The sequence below is a fragment of the Panthera tigris genome, chromosome E3 (assembly GCF_018350195.1).
Source record: "Panthera tigris isolate Pti1 chromosome E3, P.tigris_Pti1_mat1.1, whole genome shotgun sequence".
Taxonomy (NCBI): domain Eukaryota; kingdom Metazoa; phylum Chordata; class Mammalia; order Carnivora; family Felidae; genus Panthera; species Panthera tigris.
The window spans coordinates 4,107,489-4,129,128 of NC_056675.1; the positions used below are offsets into that span (position 1 = coordinate 4,107,489).

General features: G+C 62.0%; 1 protein-coding gene across 4 annotated transcripts in view; it reads right to left on the reverse strand.

Annotated features, from left to right (window-relative positions):
• Positions 1-2,592: 2,592 nt before the first annotated feature.
• TNRC18 (trinucleotide repeat containing 18) overlaps positions 2,593-21,640 on the reverse strand; it is an 88,045-nt gene continuing 68,997 nt past the window's right edge. For all 4 annotated transcript variants that reach the window (XM_042972045.1, XM_042972044.1, XM_042972042.1 and 1 more), the window contains 12 exons: positions 20,646-21,076; positions 16,298-16,453; positions 15,614-15,755; positions 13,702-13,819; positions 13,175-13,250; positions 12,964-13,072; positions 10,446-10,562; positions 9,577-9,741; positions 7,766-9,093; positions 4,262-4,498; positions 4,058-4,132; positions 2,593-3,716 (listed from right to left, as the gene is read on the reverse strand). In XM_042972045.1, the coding sequence (XP_042827979.1) occupies positions 3,510-3,716; positions 4,058-4,132; positions 4,262-4,498; positions 7,766-9,093; positions 9,577-9,741; positions 10,446-10,562; positions 12,964-13,072; positions 13,175-13,250; positions 13,702-13,819; positions 15,614-15,755; positions 16,298-16,453; positions 20,646-21,076 (3,161 nt within the window). In that variant the 3' untranslated portion in view covers positions 2,593-3,509. The remainder of the gene's footprint in view (positions 3,717-4,057; positions 4,133-4,261; positions 4,499-7,765; positions 9,094-9,576; positions 9,742-10,445; positions 10,563-12,963; positions 13,073-13,174; positions 13,251-13,701; positions 13,820-15,613; positions 15,756-16,297; positions 16,454-20,645; positions 21,077-21,640) is intronic.

The window sequence follows — 21,640 nt, forward strand, 5'->3', positions numbered from 1 at the left end:
TCCGGCCTGTCCTTCACCCTCTGTCTGTGTCCGGTGGCCCCAGCTGTCGCCAGACGAGTGCCCTCTCTGGGGTCGCAGCCGTTCCCGGCCAGGAGAGCAGACTGCCAGCCGGTATCCCCTCCTGGTGACCCTCACCCACGGACCCGGGCCCCAGCCCTCCTCCACCAGTGGCCCTCCTCATGAACACGAGAGGTCCTCAGCGGAGAGGGCCTATCCCTGTCCGTCTGTTCGTAAACACTGCTTCTTTCGAACAAAACGCATCTGCCGGGAGGGAATCGTAGCCCTGGGTCTGAATGGTTTCAGACCACGGTCTACACCGGTCTATGACCGCAGCTTCCACACCGGTCTGGGCGCACCCACCCCACGCCGAAATCCACCTCCGTGCACCCTGGCGCCCACCTGATGCCACAGGCCTGGCAGTCTGTGCCTGCCCCGAGACCCCCGTCTGCTTCTCTGGCCACCCCGTCTGTCTGTGACGCCGGAAGGGGGCACGCTCTGGTTGAAGTCTCTCTCAGACACTGATCCTCACCCAGGGTGGCCCAAGGAGGGACGTGAGTCCCTGGCAAGTAGGGAGCTGTGGGGGTCCCTCCTCAGCCGGGACCCTCAAGCCCCGGGCTGGCCCAGTGCCCTGAGCGGAGGGATTTCTGGAGTGTCTTGACAAAGTCAGGCTTCTCAGGGGAGAGGAGTCTGCCCTGCCACCCCCACGGCACAGCTGTGACCACCCGCCCGTGTCCTGTCTCCCCCTCACCCCCCCTGTCCGTCCACTAACTGTACCGCACTGGCCATTAAAAGATGAAGGCAGAAACTCCCCAGCTGCTGCCTCAGAGTAGTGTCTGTGTGGGTGGGGGCTGCCCCCCGACCTTGCTCGTCCATCGTGGGGGAAGGGGTCCTGGCGGCTGGGACGTCCCTCTTCTCACCTGGAAAGTGGCCCTGTCCGCCTGGGCTGGGGGGGGGGGGGGGAGGGAGATCGTAGGGCGTGGATGGGGGTGGGTCAGTCTCGTAGCCGGGTCTCCATGCACCTGGTAGGGGTGAACGGCGGCACGGGACCCGGAAGCATTTGGGCTTTGACAACTTGGTGGTCAGGTCAGGGAAAAAGGCGGCATCCCACCCATTTGAATGGCAGGGGTGGGGTGGGGGGGCAGCTTGCTCCCTGCCTGCAGGGACTCAGAATTGGGACCTGGGGGCTGCGTGTTCTGGGCCGAAGTCCTAGCCGTGCAGCCGATCCGTGTGATGTGAACCACTTCCTGTACCGTTTGGTGCCTTAGTTTCCCCCAAGGAGTGGAGCTGGTCCGCTCTTTGATGCAGGTCCCTTGGAGGAGGGTTGGGGCAGGGGAGCTGGCTTTCCGAGGGGCTGTGCTCCAGCCCTGCGGCCTCGGGGACCCACCCGCTGGGCCCAGTGGGCAGCCATCACTCTGGGAACCAGGTGGGCGTCCTGGGCAGCCGTGGGGAGAGCCGAGACCCCAGGCGATACCACAGGGACCGCCAGGTGGCGCCAGTTCACTGTTCCTCCTGTTGTGTGACTCCCGTTTCTCTGAAGCGGGAGAACCATCAGAACCTTTCCTCTGGTGGGTGGTTGGGCAGGTACCCGTGGGGTCAGGCTGAAAGTTCACCTCAGGGCAGGAGTGGGTAGCAGCACCAGAAGCAGGGCCCAGCCTCCCCCCAGCCCCTGCCGTGCCTGCGTCTCCACACCTGCTCAGGGCCACTCAGACCCTCAGCGTCGTCCTCGTTCTGTGGTCTTCAGGTAGGGGTGCGGCTGGGAGTGCTCATCTTGGCATTTTCAAGGAAGAAACAGGCGGCGCAAGCCCTCTAGCCTCTCACCGGCCAAGAGAACTTTCCGCCCTGATGAACACGTTCTGTATCCCAGCCACCCCGCGGTAGCCACTGGCCACTTCTGGCTGTTGACCACTGGAAATGCAGCCGGGGCAACCGAGAAACTTTTCATTTCCCTTCATTTCAATTAGCATGGATGTAAACAGCCCCACGTGCCCAGTGGCCGTTGTACAGGGGGACGCCCAGCTCGCGGCCCTGAAAGGTCAGCACCGCCACCCAGCACCCTGCACCCACCCCCACGGCCCTTGAAATAAACCACTCCAGACAACGGTATTTCTCCGATTATAGCTTTTTCTTTTTTCCTTTTTTTATGAAAAAGATCACACAGAATTCGCCAACAAACAAAATTCCAAAAGAAACTTAAAAAAAAAAAAAAAAAAACCAATAATTCCCCCAAAAAACAAAACCGAAGTCTGGCTTTTCCTTCCCTTAAGATTGTCTGGACGAGGCCTCCCGTCCCCCTGGAAGGCGCGGGGGCTGGTAAGTGCTTTCCGGGGCCGGGGCCGACCGCGGGAGCAGGGTCACTGCGCCCTGCCGGCCCCCTCCCTCCCTCCCTCCCTCGGCCTCTGCTCTCCCTAACCGCTTCTCCGTTCTGGGGGCGAGTACAGTACACCTGGGCCGGGCAGGGTGGGCAGGTGGGGTGTGCTTGGGACAAGGGGGGGCGGGGTGTGAAGCTGGGTGCTAGACACAATCTAATAGGAAATAAAAAATAATATTCTGCACGTCAGAATGTTTGCTTTTTTTTTTTATAATTTCATAGCTATTTTTTTCACAGTTTTAAAAAGTTTATATTTATATATATTTATATATATTTATCTTTATATATATAATTAAAAAGTGGACTCCATTTAAAGGCGTATGATACAGGGGCGAGGAGAGTCTCTTGGTACAATAAAACTGTACAGGTGACCCACTACCGCCGCCCTCTGGGCTGGCCGAGGCCTGGGCAGGAGGGCCGGGTGTGGCCGGGACGAGGATGTCAGCACCATTGGGGTTGTCTGTAGTGTGAGGGGCTGGTCCAGGAGGAGGGGCCCTCAGGGCAGCCCCCCCACCCCCGCCTGGCACCTGGCTGTCTCGCCCCATCCAGGCCGTCCTGAGTGGGCAGAGGCCGGCCCCCCCCACCCGCCGGTGCCCAGAGCAGGCCCGGCCCGATGGGTGAGGCTGGCGGGCATCGGGCCCCCCGCCCCCCGTCTCACGGCGGGAGGCTCGGAGTGGGCTCCGTGCCGAGGGAGGGGTCTGGCACGAGGAGCCGGGCCCACGAGCAGCGGGAACCCCAGAACGCATGTCAGTTCAGTTCCCTGGAAACTCCCTCCCCGCCGAATCCCCGCCGGGCCTCGGACGGAGGCGCCTGGGGGTGGGGGAAGGGGGCTGGCCTGGCCAAGTGCTTACAAGGTGCTGGAGGGGAGCCCCTGAGGGGGGCCGGGCAGAGCCATACCCTGATAGCTGAGAGGAACCCCGTCTTGGGGGGCACCGAGGGGGTCGTGAAGGGGGCCGGAGATGTGTGCACATGTGCGCACACACGTGCATGCATACGGGCACACACATGTACACACTCACGCACGCCAGGGCATCCCAGGGCACACTTGCATGCACGCAGCCCCCGAGACGTGGCAGTGATGGCGAGGGGCCCCCGACGGGCCGGCCCGCGGGGTCCGAGGCAGCGGGCAGGGCGCGGGCGCTCAGCAGAGCACAGGCACGCCGTCGGTGGAGAAGATCATGCCGGTGGTGGGCTCGTAGGTGCCCGCGAGGTAGTACAGGCCCTCGCTGTCCTGGTACTTCTTGGTCTTGAGCATCTGCTCGTACTGCTCCAGGCCCACCACCAGGCACTTGTGCGACACGGTCTGCACGTCGTTCTCGTCCACGTGCGAGGACTGGTACAGGGCACGCTGCGGGCGTGGCAGGCGGGCTCAGGGCAGGTGGCCCGGGAAGACAGGGAAGACGCCCTCCCCCCATCCAGGACCCACAGGATCAGGGAAAGCACCGAGGGCCAAGACAGAGAAAGACGCCCCCCCCCCAGGGAGGCGGAGAGACGGAGGCTGGGATTCCGAGACCAAGAGGGAGCCGGAGTGGGAGCCCTGGAGGATTAGGGCCCAGAAGCGACGGGGGAGACCGAGCGCGGCAAACATGGGGTTCAGGGTCGGATGTGGGGTGGGGGGGTCGGAGGCCCAGCCCCCACCGGGCTGCGTGCAGGTTTGAGGCCGCCCGCCCTCCAGCCCACATCCCCTACCTCCATGAAGTCCTTCCTCTGGCTGGAGGCCCGCAGCGCCGCGGGGAGGCCGCGGCCGGACTTCTGGTCCCAGTGCTGTGTGTGTGACAAACACAGGGCGGCGGTGAGCCCGGCCCCAGGCCCCAGAGCCGAGCACCCCGGCCTCAGCCTCAGGGCCAGTGGGGCCACTGCTCCCCGGCGTGATGCGCACGGCCCCGGCCTCACCTGGCCCTCGTGGAGGCGCTTGCCCGGGCTGGTCTCCTCGGGGTGGTAGAACCACTTGACGCGGACCACCATGTTGCTGCCCCAGGACTCCCACATGCTCTGGATGCGACCGATGTAGGGCAGGTTGGGGCGGCCGGCCGACAGGAACACGGCGCAGTCCCCGATGCGGATCATTTCCTTGCCGCGCACGATGGCCTTGTAGAACAGCTTGCGGGCCTTGCCCTTCATGCCGCGGCGCTGTGGGACACGCGTGTCAGGGAGGCCCGGGCCGGTCCCCAAACCCTGGGGCTCTGCAGAGGGTGGGGTGGGAGGGAGGAGGCCCCTTGCTTGCTCTAACTGGGGGGGACCCCTTCCCCTCTCCATGCTGGGTGTCCAAGAGGGGCTTTACCGACACCAAGGACCTCAGCTAAGAGGGACCTCCGGGACCGTCTGGGTGGCTCAGTCGGTTAAGCTCAAGTCACGATCTCCCCCCCATTAATGGGTTCGAGCCCCGCGTCGGGCTCTGTGCTGAGAGCTCAGAGCCTGGAGCCTGCTTCGGATTCTGTGACTCCCTCTCTGCCCCCCCCCCCCCACAAAAAAAAAGCATTAAAAAAACAAAAAAACTTCGGGACCTGCACCTCCCTGTCCTGGAGTAGTGCAGGCACACGCCTGGCAGACCCACACCTGCGGTCCACGGGGCTCGCGGTGGCCATGCCCTGGGCCCAGCAGCCCCCTGTGGACTGGCGGTTTCCAGACAGTGCCGGTGGGGGACAGGACAGGGAAGCCCAGGGGCTCGCAGCTTGGCCTCTGGACAGAGGGCATGGCTCCACCCCCCACAGCCGGCACACGCCATTCGGGCCCCGGGGCCACGGGGCACTTGCTGCACAGCCTCGTTCTACGTCCCCGCAGGCAGCGTGGGGCTGGGAGTCGGCCACCTAAGTGGCCGGAGGCGACGGAGTAGGGGACGTGGGCTGAGGGCCGTCACGGGGACGGTGCCAGACCCCAGGAGAAGCCCCTGAAGTCCATCCGGGGCCCGCAGGAGCCAGCACCAGACTCGCATCTGCCAGGCCCATCGCGTGCCGGGCTTTTCTTAGTCACTCGACAAACATTTCCCGAAGCCTGCTCAGTGCCCCGGCCTGGGCCAGCATGGGGACAGACACACGGGTTCCGAGGAGGGAAGAGACCTGTCATCAGGACCCCAAACCCATCAGAGCCCCGGGCAGCTCTGGGGCCTGTCACTGTCCCTAGGGCCAAACCTCCAGGATCCAGGCCTCTGCAAAGCTCTGCCCTCTGGTGACCCGGCGTATCCTCTCTTCAAACCAAGATCTAAAATCACTTCGCCATTTTCACATCGGCTGCCAGATGACGCAAAGCCAATTTGCCCAAACAGGAGAAAACCACGTGCCAATTTCCAACTTTCTCCAACAAGCGCTTTTTCTACTTTTAATTCATTGGATCCCTGGTGGTGATGGATTTTCAGAGGTCCTTGTCACTGATTTCTGCTATGTCCCGTGAACTGTGCAAATGCTTTTCACTTTTCAGCTCAAGGCTGAAAATAAATTCGAGGTGAGGAGGACGGCTAAGATTTCTACACCAACTCCTCCTTGGCCGCCGTGACATGCCCGGCACCCGCCAGTTACTCCCTTCTCACAGAGCCGCCTCACTCCACGTGGTCCCCCCCGGGGGGCTGATCCCGCCCTTGCAGCGAGCACAGGACTCGGTGTGGACACCCTGAACGTCCTGCCCTCCCGCTGGTATTATGACTGGCTCAGAAGCGGGCTCGGCACACGAGCCAAGAGTGTTCTATCAGCTTTAGCTTGAACCCCTTGCAAAAAGATACTTCCTCTCTAGCGTCGCTTCCGACCCGGGAGCCACTGAGGCTGCTTGCTGCCAGGAGGGAAGGGTTGTCTGAGCAGGAGACCAGCGCAAAGGCAGGAAGGGGAAACGGAAGCCTGGACCGTGGACCCACAGGGAGGTCTGAAGACGGCCCTTCAAACCCCTGGGCTCCAGCTGTACCTGAAGCCTGGAATTTTCTGTTAAAGTGGCCACTAAGCTCCGCCCTGTGCTCCGCCCGCTGCAGCAGTAAGAACCTCGGCATTACTAGTAAATCTGCAAGTGGCAGATGCTAAAATACGGAACGAGTCGGTCACGGTGGAGGCGAGACGGCAAGGATGTGCCGCCTTCAGCTCAGAAGCGGTCACTCCTTGATACATCCCAATAAAGCACCTGCTGGGATCAGAGCTCCAGGGGGCCTGGTCAGGAGAGTCGGGGAAGGTTCTACATGTTCAACTCTGCCGTCCCCGGCGGTGGCCCTGCTGAGAGAGGAGCTCTCATCCGGGGCCAGCGATCCAGGTGGGCTTAACTTCAGACAACCTATGCCCCGCGGCGTCAGAGACGCAGGCCGTCTGCCCCAGGTTCAAGTTAGTGCCTCAAAAGCAGGGACGCCCTCAGGAGAGTGGGTGCCGACTGCTTCCAGATGTCCTGCTCTGCACCCCCATTCTGAGGAGCCCTCTGGGGGACTCTCACTGCCCCTGGTGTCACTGGCACAGGGGGCCCCAAAAAACACCTACACGGAAACCCCCGAGGTGGGGTCTTCAGAGCTCCCCCCAACTTTTCCGGCCTCGTTGAACCCAGGGAGCTAACACAACACGAATACACCAGCAGCTTCCTGAGGTCCCGAGAGGTGTACGGTCAGATGCCCCCCGGAGCTCATCACTGTCGGCCCCCAATTCCCCACACCTGCCCTGGTGAGAAGCCTCTCTGGAGGGGGGGGACGGACCCGGGGGGCATCACGCCAAGCCCACCTCAGGTGTGGCCTCAGGGGGCCCGGGCCAGGGAGACAGGCACCGCGGGCGAACCTGTGAGCCGTACCCGTGGACAAGGGGCACGGGGTGGACCGGTGACCACGGGGCTATTCCCCACCTGCACGCGGGAGCCTCACGGTGCCTGTGCGCGCGCACAGGTACGCGTGTGGTGCGCGGCCGCGGGTGCACACGGGTGAGCTGGCGGGGCTCCTTCTGGGGAACCGTCCTGTCTACAGAGGCGGCCACGGGACCCCACCAGAACCTTCTCCCTTTGGCTAGCTCGTGGGTGGGGGGGCACCCGAGCCAGCCAGGCAGGGGGACCGCCCCGGCCCTCCGCTGCCATCAGAGGGGAGCAAGTGCCTCTTGCCGGGGTCGCCACACGGTCAGCCCGAGGCCTGGAGCCGTTGTGCCGCTACACACGACGCCCCCACCGAGACAGGCTGTGGGGCCACCGGGTTCTGAGACCCCCTGCGGGGCGACCGGGCGCCTGCTGGAGGGGCCGGCACCCGAGACCGAGGGCGGCGCCGCTCCGCGGAGGACCCGGCTTCGAGCCGGCAGAGGGGGCGCGCTCGGGCGCCCCGAGACTCGGGGGACCCGGGTATGAGACGGGGTCCCCCGCCTCACCCCAACCCGCCCCGTGGGGGGCCCGGAGGAAGGGGGGGCACGCGGGGGGGCCGGCCCGCCGGAGAACACCACGTCCGGACCCTCCGCCCTCCGCTACCTGGGTGGGCTTGCCGAACCACTTCCAGAGCTGCCGGGCCGGCAGGAAGGCGGCGATCTTGGGCCGGTTCTCCACGGACGGCAGGCGCTGCCGCTTGGCCAGCTCCTTGGTGGTGGGGAGGTGGACGCCCTCCCTCTTCTTGGGTCGGCTCTTGGCCGCGGCCTGAGCCTTGGGCTGCAGAGGCTGCGCGGGCTGCGGCGGGGGCGCCTGGGGCGGGGGCGCCGGGGCCTTCTTGCCCGGGGAGGGGGCAGAGGAGCGGGCCTTGCCCGCCTGCTTGGGCGCCTTGCCGGGCAGGGCCGGCGGCGCCGAGGGGCCGGCCGCGGCGGGAGGTGCCGCCTCGTCGTCTGAGCTGCAGGAAGAATCGTCCGTGGTGGAGGAGGAGGAGGAGGAGGACGAGGAGGAAGAGGACGAGGAGGAGGAGGACGAGGACGAGGAGGAGGACGAGGACGAGGAGGAGGACGAGGACGAGGAGGAGGACGACGAGGACGAGGAGGAGGACGAGGAGGAAGAGGACGAGGACGAGGAGGAGGACGACGAGGACGAGGAGGAGGACGCCCTGGAGCTGGAGGCGCTACAGTTCCGGCCGCCACCGCTGCCCTGGCCCTCCTCCTCCCCCTCGGTCTCTGAGCTGCTGCTGCTGCCGCCACTGTCGCTGCTGCTACCGCCGCTCTCCGACTCCTCGGCCCCGTCCTGCTCCGCCTGGCCCTTGTCCGGGCTCTTGGGCTCACCCGAGTCCTCGAACTCGAGCCCGGCCCCGGGCTCCTGGGCCAGGTCGCCGTCCCCGGACTTGGGCCGGGCGGCCTTGGGCTCGCCACTGCCTGTGGCCGGCGGGTAGCCGCCCAGGCCCAGGAGGCCCTTGGGCTCCTGCCAGCCCCCGGCTCCGGGGTCATCCCGCAGAAGCAGGGCCTCTTTGGCCTTCTTGCTTTTGGGCGACGTCACACCCTCGTGGTCCAGCTTGACGAGCGGCTCGGCCTCCTCCCCGGGCCTCCGGGTGCCCTTGGCGGCCGCCTCTTCCGCGGCCCGGGCCTTCTTGGGCTTGGGGCGGGTGGCGGGCATGGCGATGGGCATGGTGACGAGGGGGGTGGGGGCCAGGACCGCAGCGGGGGCCGGCAGCTCCCCAAAGGGCTCAGGAGCCGGGCAGCTGGTGAAGGTGGACGGGGCGGGGCTGGCCTGCGGGGCCGCCGGGCGAGCCTTGGGGGCTTTGGCTCGCTTGTCCGCGGGTTCTGGGGGGCTCTTCTTGGAGCCTGGGGTGCTGATGGGCTCCAGGGCCAACGGGGTACTGGGGACCTCCTCTGTCGGGCCCCCCTCTTCCAGGACGGCGGCTCTGTCTAGAAGAGAGAAGGAACAAGCTTACGTGAGGTCAGGGCAGCAAGGGGCTTCCCGAGCCCAAAAGCCCGGTTTCTGCGCTGGCCCTGCTGCTTCCTCTGCAGTGACCGGGTGCTGGGCCCGGACGCTGCCCGCTCTGGGCGCAGGATGAGCGACTCTCACATCGCTGTCATCCCACGGGTGGTGACCCCCAAGCGGTCCTTGGCAGCCTCAGCTCTTAGCACCTGTCTCTGGATTCTGGTGTGAACAACTCGGCTGCCCAGGAGTCAGCTCTGCCCGAGGCAGATGAACGCGGACTCCCTGAGCCTCAGTGTCCCACTCTATCAAAGGGTCTGAGCGGCCCTGCAGCTGAGTTCCCACAGAGGGGGGGGGGCGGGCACAGTCTCTGCGCGCAGACCCCACGGCATCCCGCGTCCGCAGCAAGTCCCCCCCATGCCTGCACCTGCCCCTGTGCCTCGGCCGAGGCAGAGCTGGGGCTAACGTACCACTCTTGGCTTTGGTGCTGGGTTTCCGCCCACGCCCTCGTGCCTTGGTGCCCGGCTCCTCGGACCCTGGCGTGCCCCCGTCTTTGCTGTCCCCGGTGTCTTTGCTGGTCTTCCGGCTGCGACGCTTGGCACTTGGCACCAGGAGGGCTGGGGACGGCTCCGCACCTGCGGGAGAGGGACACGGTGGCTCAGGCCTGGGTCTCTGCTCTCCCAGCCACCAGAGCATCATCCATCGCGGGGGACAGGGACCGGAAGGCCCTGCGGCTGAATCCGCTCGGCCTGCCTGGAGGGGCTGTGCAGCTGGAGAGGGGGACTCCCTCTGCAGGGACGCAGCTCAGGGGTCTGCAGGCACAAAAAGCTCCACAGGGGTCCCCGAATGAATGGACTGGGTGGGAGTGAGCAAAGATCCACTCTCGTGGGTTCTATAACCCACTTGGAGGATGCTCAAAACCACAGACCCCCGGAGGTCCAAGTCCTGGCTCTGCCTCTAACTAGATGTAGGACCCCAGGAAGAGTCATTTTCCTCCTTGAAGCTGAGCTTCAGTATTGGTCAGTCACGGGGAATGGGATCTTTGGATGCTCAGGACAAAGCCAGGAACTCCGTGCTCTCGTGGACATGTGAAGCCTGGAACCATCGGGAACGGTGCCTGACCAGCCTCGACGGCCTGGACTGCGCGGGAACGCAGACCTGGGGAGCCCGGGAGCCCCTCCCCCAAGCCCACTGTGGGAGCCCCACCCGTGGCTCCTGCCATTTCCATCCCACCGGTGCAAACGGTTGCAACGGTGGCCAGAGCCCAAGGCTGGGCCCGCAGGGGAGCCGGTGTGGACATGGGGGTCACCCCTGCCAGGGCAACAGGACCGCCACTCACACTGGATCTTATAGTCGGGAGGCAGAAGGCGGATGTGGGAGAGGGGGATCCTCCCCGTGTCCCCGTCATCGAACTCCACTGTGATCAGGTCCCCGTCGTCCTCGAGGCCTAGCAAGCCTGTTGGCAGAGGGGCAGGGTCAAGGACGCCAGCGGACCCCCGCTCTCCGGTGCCCACAAGGGCAAAAGGGGAGCAGAAACCAGCCGGGGAGCAGCTCCGGGCCTGGGATGTGTAGCGGCACGTATCCAGTGGTACAGAATGTGAGTCTTAGAGTCTCGTGGTCCAGCAGGAGCACTGGCGCCTGCCATTCCACCGACTCGCTCCCAAGACCCTCCCGAGAGCACAGCGAAGCAAGAGCAGGGGCGGCAAGCCTGCAGGCCGGACCTGGTGGGTCAGTGGCCGACTGCGGGAGCGGGGCATTTCCCAGACCACCACCTGCACGGTGAAGGGCTTCCCCTGCTGCTGGGGGCCTGGGAGGGGGCCTGCTTCACAAGGGAGCCCTGCCAGGCTCGGGCCCAAGAGGCGCCAAGCGCCTCTGCAGGCAGGGGTCAGGGAACCCCAACAGCGGACAGGCTGAGGGTTTACGCCTGGGGCACGGGAGAGTTAGGTGGGTCCCTGAACCCCAAGGACTGTCTGCCGGCCGGTGGCAGGAAGCCACGGGTATGGGGACCAGGGGTCGCCACAAAACGTGCCTGTCGATGCACAGGCCTTCCAATCTGCTTAGTACAGACCACCCGACCCAAGAGGCCAGCCTCTCAGCGAGACAGACACGGACCAGAGAGGTCAGGGGGCTGAAGAGCACAGAACCCCCGAAGAGACGGCAAGGGCAAGTCAGGAGAAAAGGGAGCTGCAGAAACCCAAACGTGGAAACAGCCCTTTTTCCGCAAAGTTTACGAAAAGAGAACACGGATACCAGCAAATGTGCTAAGAAACAAAATCGGATAAAAACAAGAAGACGGACACAAAAAGTTGGGGGGGAAAAAGACATGCAGAGAATAAGAAAAAACTCTAGGAATTTCTTACACGACAGCAGGAATTTCAAAACTTCAGTAGATGGAAGGGCCAGAAGGTCGGGGTTAGTTGAGGAAACCTCCCGAGAGGTTGAACAAAAAGGTGAAGAAACAGACGATAGGAATAAAGATAACAGACACTGCAGGCCAGCACACGGTCCCAGGGAGGGCGGCAGGGGACAGGGAGTGGCTCCTGGAGAGCCACACACGGAGTTTCCAGAACAAAGGAAATTTGCTTCACAAAGCCCTCAGGCCCCAAACACCCAGCAACACACACACACAGAGACACTCAGAGACACATACACAGACACACATCAGACAGACACACACACACACATACCTACACAGACACAAACACACACACAGCCGTGCATAGAGAGATGCACAAAAACAGACCTACACAAAGACAGACGCACACATATTCACACGTGTACAGACACACACAAACCCACATGAAATTCCAGATCTAGGAATAACGAGAACACCCTCAAAGTTTCCAGAGAGAAAGCAGGTCTCCTACAAAGATGTAGTTTTAACAATGACATCAAATTTAGACAACGTCGACAGCCAGATAAAAACGAAAGGCACAGTGGCTTTGAAAATTATTTCCAACCTTGACTTTATCCCCAGCTCAACTATCTTTTAAGAACATGCCAAAATAAAGCGATCTCAAGCATGCATGTACTAGAGGGATTTACCTCCTAGGATCCTCTCTCAGAAAGCTACAGAAAGATTCTCCATGGAAACGAGGGAACGGAACAAGGAAGAGAAAGACGCGGATGAAACACAGGAGCTGGAGAAATGGAATTCTGAGTGATCCCCAGGGGACGGACCAAGAGTGACCCTGCCGTGGTCTCTCTGGGGCAGGGGGGCGGGGGAGACTTCCTGCCCGGCATCCGTGTTCCACCTCCTGGGTGGGTGAGGATGTCGGGCCGCAGCGGGTACACTGTATCTGCCATCTGGCTGTTTGTCTGAAGAACGAACATCCAGAGCTCAGCTCTTGGAAATGTCAGTTTTGCACCGTGTGAGGATCTGTGGTTTCTGTCCAACACCTGCAGCTTCTGGGGCACCTGTTATTTATGTCAGCCTTGCTTCCCATCTCTTACTTGGCTAACAACACCCCGGTTTTCCTGGGGTGGCCACCGTCTCCTCTCCCGGGTCACGAGTGGAATCCGAAAGCCAACCTCACTTGCCGGTGTCGGGAACGAGCACGTGACCCAGGCTCAAGGACGAGACTCACAGCAACCGACGAAATCCACGTGACCCAAGCCAGTTTCGGGGGCCCCGTCCTACGTGTCCCCATGTGGGAAATGAGAGCAATTCCCCCGACGGCAGGATCTGTTAATCTGGCGCGACACCGTCCCCGAGGAGCTGGGTGCGTGTGAAGCCAGCGCAGCCGAGATAGGACCGAGGGCCTGAGCGCCGGGCCGGCCCTGCCGGAAGCCACGCGAGGAAGTGGGGGGATGAGGGGGAGGATGGGGGGGGGGGGGGGATGCCGAGGATGCCTCACCTCGGACCACGGTGCCCGGGTAGAGGCAGCGGTACTGCTGGCTCCAGTAGGCTGCGATCCTGGTCCCTTGTGGCAAGAAGCGCGTGGAGGCCGGCCTCACGTCGTTGATCTGCGAGGGCGAAGGGTTGAGCGCCAGGGGTGACCGGGAGCAGCCCGGCCCCCAGCCGCCCGGCGGCCCCGCCTCCCCTGCCCCCCCCCCCGCCCCCCTCACCGCCTCCTGCAGCAGCTGCTCCAGACAGTAGATGTGGGGCCGGTTCCCCCGCTCGCCCTCCACCACCACACGGTATCTGCAAGGCCACGGCAGGCGCAGTGTGAGGCGACGGAGACGGCGGCCCCTCCCGGAGGAACCCTGCTCCCCGACCACCGGCCCCAGCGGCGCCAGCTCTGCCTCCCAGACCGCTCGGACGGCACGTCTGAGCCTGGGGAGCCGCTGGCGTGCGGTCTGAACCTGGGCCGAGGCTCCCCCCTCCTGGGCCTCGGTTTCCTCATCCGCACAGCTCGGGGGTTCAGATCCAAGAGAGGCCGGCACGGACCGGCTGGCCACGCCCACCGGGGCCTCCCTCAGCGGGCACCGCCCTCCCGGGCACCGTTCACCTGGTTCTAGGGAGAGGCAGTCGCGGCTCAGAGAAGCAAAGCAACCCGCCCATAGAGGCCCAGCAAGGCCCCCTGGACCCTGGACTGGGGGAGGGTCCGCAGGCTCTGAGGCCAGTGCCGCCCCCCGCCCAGGCCCCCACTCACATGTCTGGCGAGTGCACCGTCTGCACGTGCCCGGCATACAGCAGCTTATCATCCATGGGGATAAGCACACGTAAGCCGTCTTTCAGCTCGTCCTTGTCGATGACGCAGGAGCGCGGGGCTACAGGGGGACACGCAGGGAGGCAGGGCTGGAGCCAGGGGGCAGCCGAGAGACCCTCCTTCGGCGCCCAGCGCCTCCCTTCCCCCAGGCCTGCCGGGTGGCAGGGATGCCACCCTGCAGGGACATGTGGGGGGGGGGGGCGTGCGCAGCCCCTCCCTCCTGGCCCAGGCTCCTGCAGAGATCCCAGGCAGGTGTGAACCAAGTGTGATCGCCTACACAAGCCACCCCTCCTCCACCCAAAGACCGCCACCCTTGGGGCCTGGGCATGAGGCCCCAGGTTGTCAGCCCGTCCACCACTGCCTCTCCCACCAGACCTCCAGGACACCAGAGGCATTCTCCTCCTGGAATACCATGTGTCGTGGTGGAAACCAATCCCCACCTTGGCCAAACTTCCAGGTCAGGCTCTCCGCATTCCTCACCTGTCCTCAGCTGAAAGCTGGCTCCCCCCCCCCCCCCCCCCCCGCTTAGAGGCCACCCCCTCCGGAACCCCCACACCAGATGTTCCCCAGTTTTCCTTCTGCACACTGACCACACTGCTCTGGATTCCAGGGCTCCCTCCTCCTGCCCTGTGAGACCTTGAACCCGGCCCCACCCCGTCATGACCCACACAGCTCGCTGGCTGGCCCGCTTGTTTCTTCATTCCTGCCTGCACGCACACCCCTGCCGCAGCCTCACCGTGGGCAGAGTGGACACCCACCCCTTGTCGCTGAGTATGGCTGTGAGACTTCCTCCGGCCAATGGCACAAGGGTGGGAGTGATCAAATACTGATTCTGAATCTAGGCCTCCAGAGGTCTGGTCAGCTCCCACTTTCCCTCGTGAGCCTCTGGCAGTACGGCCCCAGGAAAAGCACGCCCCGGCTCACCCACAGGCCCAGGGGGTGAACGGCCCCGGAGTGGAGCTGACCCTGCGTCCGTGGACCTCCAGCTGTCCTGCTGTTGTGGGAACAAGCCCAGGCGAGGTCAGCCCGGCTGCCTTACAGACCACTGAGACCCATAATGGATACCTACTACCAGCTACCACTGGGTAACTCTTTGTTACACGGCAACAGCTGACTGATACACTCCCAATCAGGCGATTAACTTGCCCAGCCCTGCACATCCTCTTGTTCCACACCCGCCCCACCCAATTCACATCCTCAGTCTCTCCTCAGAGCTCCACACCCCTGGGTCCAGGTGCCAAGTGTATGTCATTTACCCGGATGTTCTCCAGGCACCCCAGACTCCAGCCAGCAAAGTGTGGCATGTGATCTCTCCCTGCTCCCCCTACACGCCCACCCCACCACCACCCATACTCACTCGTTCTGGTCTGCTCACACAGCCCCTCTCCCTCGCGACGTGCTCAAACCCACCCCATCTCCCTCCGTGCTGCCCCTGCCACCATCGCTCACCGGATCCCCACAAGGGCCTCCCTACCTGGACTCCTGTCCCCCTCAGGGCCACCCCCAAGTCATTCTATACAAAGCAGTCAGAAAGCACTTTTCAAAACCAGTCCGACTGTCCTCATCTACTTCCAGCCGCGGACAGCTTCTTATTTTCTTTAGGGCAAACTGTGACCACAGCCCAGAGATGGGGCCATCTGCCTCTCCCTCCTCCCCCACCCAGCTTACTAAACCAGAGCCAAGCCGGCCTCTCTCAGTTTACCACAGATACCATGCCCCCACCCAACCTCAGGGCCCCTGCACATGCCCACTCCCTGGGGTAGCTCAGCCCCTGCCCACTGCTTCCCCAGGGGGACCTCCAGCCACCCTCCCACACACTCTGGGCCTGAGCCGACAGGGCATCGAGGGCACTTACCTGGAGTTAGTGGCCGCTCCGCAGCCCCACCACGTGGCAGGTGCTCATCCTCAGAGAAGCTCGAGTCCTGATTGGGCTCAAAGTCCTCCTCTGCAGCCATGCTCTCCATCAGCTTGCTCACGGCTCCCCCCTTCCCCCGGTTCTGGGGACAGAGCACAGCAGACCCACGGCTCGGGGCACGCCGTACAAGTCCCGCTGCTTAGGACCCTCCCTGGAAACCCCGGAGTCTCGGTCAGGCTGCAGGGGCATCTGCCACGTGAGTGGTGCGGGGCCGAGGGGGTGGTGTCCGTGAGATCGGCAAGCAACCCGAGTGGCCAGGGCCTGCGTGGGCTGAGGCAGCACTTCCGGACACACATGGGGGGGGGGGGGGGAGGGGGAGGGGGCGGAGCCTGGGGTCTCAGTCACTTGCATGTCCAACTTCGCCTCAGGTCATGATCATGGCTTGTGGTTTCTAATCCCGCATGGGGCTCTGTGCTCACAGCTCAGAGCCTGGAGCCTGCTTCGGATGGTCTCCCCTCTCTCTGCCCCTCCCCCGCTCATGCTCTCTCTCTCTCAAAAATAAACATTAAAAAAAAAAACAACAGCCTGCTGGGGACAAGGTGGTGTGGGGGGTGGGCACGCCCAGCATGCCCCATCTGGGAGGGACCTATGGGGACCTGGCTCCTGGGGCACCGCGAGCCTCACCTCCTTTTTCACCTCCTTCCCTTTGGCCTTGGCCTTGCTCCTCTTGGCAGTGGCCGGGGAGCTGGTGTGGGGCGCCCGGGCCTCTGGGGGCAGGGCGGGAACACGGGGCGGGGGCAGCGCCGCCCCTCCTGAGCTGGCCTCCTTCCCCTTCTTCTTCTGGGGGAGGAAGCAACAGAGGTGCCATCACAGGCCGTCCTCACCATCCCGGGAAAGGAACGAAACCCCTTCCCTCCCCTCCCCCAAGTACGTTTGTTTTTCATCTTTTCTTCATCTTAACTGCTTCATTATTACTATATGTTGCTTATTGTAAAAAAAAAAAAAAAAAAATCACCAAAGTGCATATAGGTGCAACTTCCTCTCCAATGAATCCTGTCAAGTGCACAGCGCTAACTAGAGTCACTAGTGGCTGTGTGGTGTACCCTTCCAGAGTTTTCCAAAAGCACATACAACGGAGTAAACACACAGGCTACGAAGATACATTTGTGCACAAACGGTATTTTTTTTAACACAAATGGGAATTTGCCAAATGTCCTGCTTTGCACCTTTCCGTCCCAAGTACGTCTGATATAGAGACTGCTTAGCTTTGTTTTTAACAGCTGCTCAATGTGCAGCTGTGGGAGGGGGCGCCATTCAACCGCCCCCCCACAACCCGGTGATGGATGCATCGGCTGCCTCCATTTTAACACGCTTCCAAATGAAGCCACAAAAAGCCAGGATGGTGCCGGGGTGGTCCCACAGGCACGTTCCTGGAAGAAGGCCGAAGACCCTTTCGGCTGCGGCGGGTCACTTGGGGCGTGCCTGAGTGACTCTAAGCTCAGCCACGCCCACCCCATCTTCAAGCCCCGCCCCCAGGGGGGCAAGGGGCCGCTCGCTGCCTATTGGTCCGCATTCAGCCACGCCCACCCCAGTCTGAGCCTCGCTGCTCCCTGCCCCCACCACAGGGCCGGGTGGAGGCTCCGCGGATTCTCTGCACTCAGCCCCGCCCCCCACGGTGGGGTGAAGGGGCCGCTACTCGTCCCCGCCAGCCTCGAAACCAGTCCAACCCCACGGCATGGCTTCGTTTATCAGAGCAAAGCACTGGAAACAACCTGTCTGTCCTGCGGCCTGTCAGGGAAACACTGGGGCATCTACAGATACAGTTACAAGCTTTGCTACAGCGTCTGAGAGTCCTGCTCCAGGAAGAGGCAGGGGGCGCCGTGGCCAGGACAACAAAGTGGGGATACTTGGCGCCAGAAGGAAGCTCAGACTATAATCTCCGTGACCCAGGGGAGGTGGGCAGCAGGGGGCAAGGGGTAACTTTATGCTTTTTAAAAGACACATTCCTGAAACAAAACAACCAAGTCAAAGGACCGGAGGATGTAGGAAATTAAGAAATATAAAAAAAAAAAACAACACTGGACAAATGTTACCAAGACCACAGCGGAAGTCACAACTTCCTATCAGACAAGTGACATTCACAGCAAACAGCATTATAAGGGTCAAAACAGACAGTGTTACAGGGATAGAAGGTATTCAGTCTGGATCCCCATTTGGGAGAGGGAAAGACATATATGATTATATTTTCTTGTTTCTGATGCATCATGCCTTAATCCTGTTCACATTTCTGCAATCGGAAGGCATCCAGGGGGTCGAAGGAACAACCTTTCTCCACAAACACCTGCTGAAAACGGACAGCTCACTGAATGGCCTCTACCTTCGCAGCTGTGCACATGGGGCCAGCAGAGGACAGCAAGCAAAGTTCTGAGTGGACTTGTATCTGCTTCCTTTTCTGTATCTTCCAAGGCAGTGTTATAATCAGGTATCACTGAGACCTCTTTCTTTCCCACTGATGAGAGAGCCCTTTTCTGGGAAACTTATTATTATTTTAGTAAGAAAAGAACTCCAACAAGCTGTGTACCCAGAACAGACATGGTCACTGCCATGGTCATTATGGCAGAAAAATACCATCCTCAACCCAATCACCGCATGGTTGATGGCAGCGGAGAACGAAAACCAAGGGGTGGGTGCAGATGGAGGGATGTTATTCAGCCATTTAGAAACATTGATTAAAAAAAAAGTAAAATAAGGCTGATGGCAAGTGGGAATATCCAAGTCTAAAAAAGCAGGATACAAAAGCGGGTCTCAAAACACTATGAACAGTGGTTGCTCCTGTGGTGACTTCACTGGCATCAGATTTCTTTTGTTGGCAATTAGTCTCTCCTGTTCTAGTCTCTTACTGTGTCATCAGAAGGCTGGGATTGGGTGAGCCCCCGATCTTCTCCCCAGCAGAAGGTACCATATCTTGGCAAAGGGCCCAGGGGGCAGCGTGGCCTGGGGCGGATGTTCAAAGCTTAGCTGGGATGCTCAGTAGCTGCCGTGACCTTGGGCAAGTTACAAGGCCACCTGTGCCGTTAACATGAGTAACCTACCTCGCAGGGTTTTGTGAGCACTCTGTTGGGACACAGTAAGAAATATCTACTTGGTCTCTGCCCCTGGTTCCTGACAAAGAGCTCCTGAACCCCTTGGAATTTCCTGGATCACAGGAGAGTCTTTTGTCCTAATGAGGCGACTGTGGGTAAGTCCCTAGCTGGCCTCGGAACGGGGGCGGCTCACGAGAAACACCAAGCCAGGAGAAGCCAGGAACTCTTGAGTTCCAATGTCCCCCATCCTCCGGGGCAGGGAGAGGGTCCAGAGATTGAGTTAATAACCGATCCTGCCAACGTGACGAAGCCTCCATAAAACCCTGAACGACGGGGTTTGGGGAGCTTCCAGGTCGGTGACGGTGCTGGAGAGGCGGCACACCGGGAAAGGGCACGGACGCCCACACCCTTGCCCCATCCCTTGCCCTGGGCATGTCTTCTATCCTGCTGTTGCTGAACCGTATCCTTTCTAGTAAACAGTAATAGTAAGTGAAGTGCCTCCCAGGGGTTCTGGGAGGCCCCCTGGAGAGTTACAGACCCTGAGAAGCGGGTCCTGGGAACCCCCAGTACACAGCTGGTGCGTCTGCCAGAAGCACAGGTGACAACCTGAACTTCGAACTGGCGCGCAGAGTGGGGGCCGGGCCCTCTGCCTGTGGGGTCTGTGCCAAGCCCGGGGAGTCGGGGCCAGAAGTGTCGTGAGTGGAGAAAAGGAGTTGTCCTTCACCAGTTGAAGTAGAGGTGCTCAAGGGGTGGGACCTGGCCTGGGCCCTGCCTCAGACCACCTGGTGTGATCACCATGAGCAGTACACACTATTCCAGCACCTTCCCTCCGAGGCCCGGAGAAACCTGAGAGGGCTTCAGCTGTGGGCAGACAGGTGGGCACCAATCACCGTGGACGACACCGGAAGACAGCCACTTCCTCACTAGCCCCGTCACCGGGAAATCAGTGCCAAGCCTCATCCCTCTTCTCGACTTCCTACATAGAACATCACCGGTATTTGAGAGATCATCCTCCATCGGGGACGGGGATGGGGAGGTCTGAATGCAACCAACCAAAGGGGGTGGCTTCCTAGCAGCCAGTGCAAGAAGGGTCTGACTGTCCTATGGTTCTTAGAAAGCAAGCATTTTAGGGGCGCCTGGGTGGCTCAGTCGGTTAAGTATCCAACTAAGGCTCAGGTCATGATCTCATGGATCATGGGATTAAGCTCCGTATCAGGGTCCATGCTGATAGCACGGAGCCTGCTTGGGATTCTTTCTCCTCTCTCTACCCCTCCCCAACCTGTGCGCACGCTCTCTCTCAAAACTGAATAGGGGCACCTGGGTGGCTCGGTCGGTTGAGCATCCAGCTTTGGCTCAGGTCACGATCTCATGGTTCATGAGTTCGAGCCTTGCGTCAGGCTCTGTGCTGACTCAGAGCTTGTTTCCTATTCTGTGTCTCCTTCTCTCCTGCCCCTCCTCTGCTCCCACTCTGCCTCTCTCTCTCTCTCTCTCTCTCAAAAATAAATAAACATTTAAAAATGTAAGGGGCGCCTGGGTGGCTCAGTCAGTTGAGTGGCCGACTTTGGCTTGGTCATGATCTCAAGGTTCATGGGTTCGAGCCCTGCATCAGGCTCGCTGAGGTCAGCCTGTAAGCGCAGAGCCAGCTTCAGATCCTCCGTTCCTCTCTCTCTGCCCCTCCCCTGCTTGTCACTTGTGTCCTCCCAAAAAATAAACGTTAAAAAAAAAAAACAACAAATGGAGGTGTCCGGTGTTTTGATAACTGCACTCAGGGGTTCCTGCACCTCACTCGCACGTGAGGACTGCGCCTGAGACGGGAAGTAAGAGCCGCTCTGAGGCCGGGTCTGAACGCCCGCTGCTGGCAGGGCTCCAGGGGCCCGTGGCTGGGAGGAGTCAGGCCCGCCTTCGGGGCCCCCTCCCGCTGCTCCCACCCCCCGCACTGAGGGCCCTACCTTTCTGGGATCCTTCCTGTCCTTGGCGCGGCCGGTGTCCTTTCGAGGGCTCAGCGGGCCACCCTTGCCGCAGCGGCTGGGCTTGGTGGCCGCGGGGGCCGCGCTGCTGGGCGCCGGAGCCGCGGCCGAGGCGTCGTGCAGGAAGATGCGCTCGCTGCGCCGCCTTGTCCACAGGTCGTCATCGCTGGCCTCGGGCCCCGCCTCGAAGCCAGGCTCCTTGGCGCCCCGTAGCCTGCGGGCCTTGCGCCCTTTCTCTGCCGCCAGCTTGGCCTTGTCGGGGCCGGCGGGGCCGGGGCCCCGGGCGCTGGGTGCGGGCGCGGCCAGGGAGGGGCCCGGCTCCCCCAGTCCCTTCTTGGGCCGCAGCAGCCCGGCAGGCGACCGCTTCCGCACCTTGACCTCACTCTCCGAGTCCGTGTACTCAAACTCCGTGCCTGGATGCGGACAAGGGCAGTGGCTGTGGACGGGAGCTCCTGGGACCCTTGCTTCCCACCCACCCAGATGCCCTGGCCACCAGCAGAACGCCACCGTCCCACCCTTCCTCCAGGGCACCTCGCTGCCCACGGGAGGCTTCTTGTATCCAGGAGAGGAACAGGGCCCAGAGGAGGAAGACTCACCTGCCACACACCTGTGAGTGGCAGGTCCTGCTGGCCCCGCTGCTGTCCCAAACCCCCCTTGGCTGCCCGGACTCAACTCCCTGGGAATGTGACAGTCCCTGCCCGGGGCCCCCATGAGCTTCCCCACTGCCTCCTGCATGCCCGGTGGGAATCCCAGAAGCCAGGGCAGGCTGGGGAGGGCCCGAGGCCCCTCAAGGGCAGCAGGTCCACGGGAGGCATGCGGAAAGCCCGCGTGAAATCCCCAAGCCGGGTGGGGCCTCTCCTCTACTTCCTGGTGCCTCTTCTCAAGAGCTGGAAGGTCCCTGGCACCCGCTCCTCTTCTAGAGGGCAGGCCTCACCAAACTCAAAGCCCTGGGGCCCAGCTGCCTCCTGTCAGCCGAG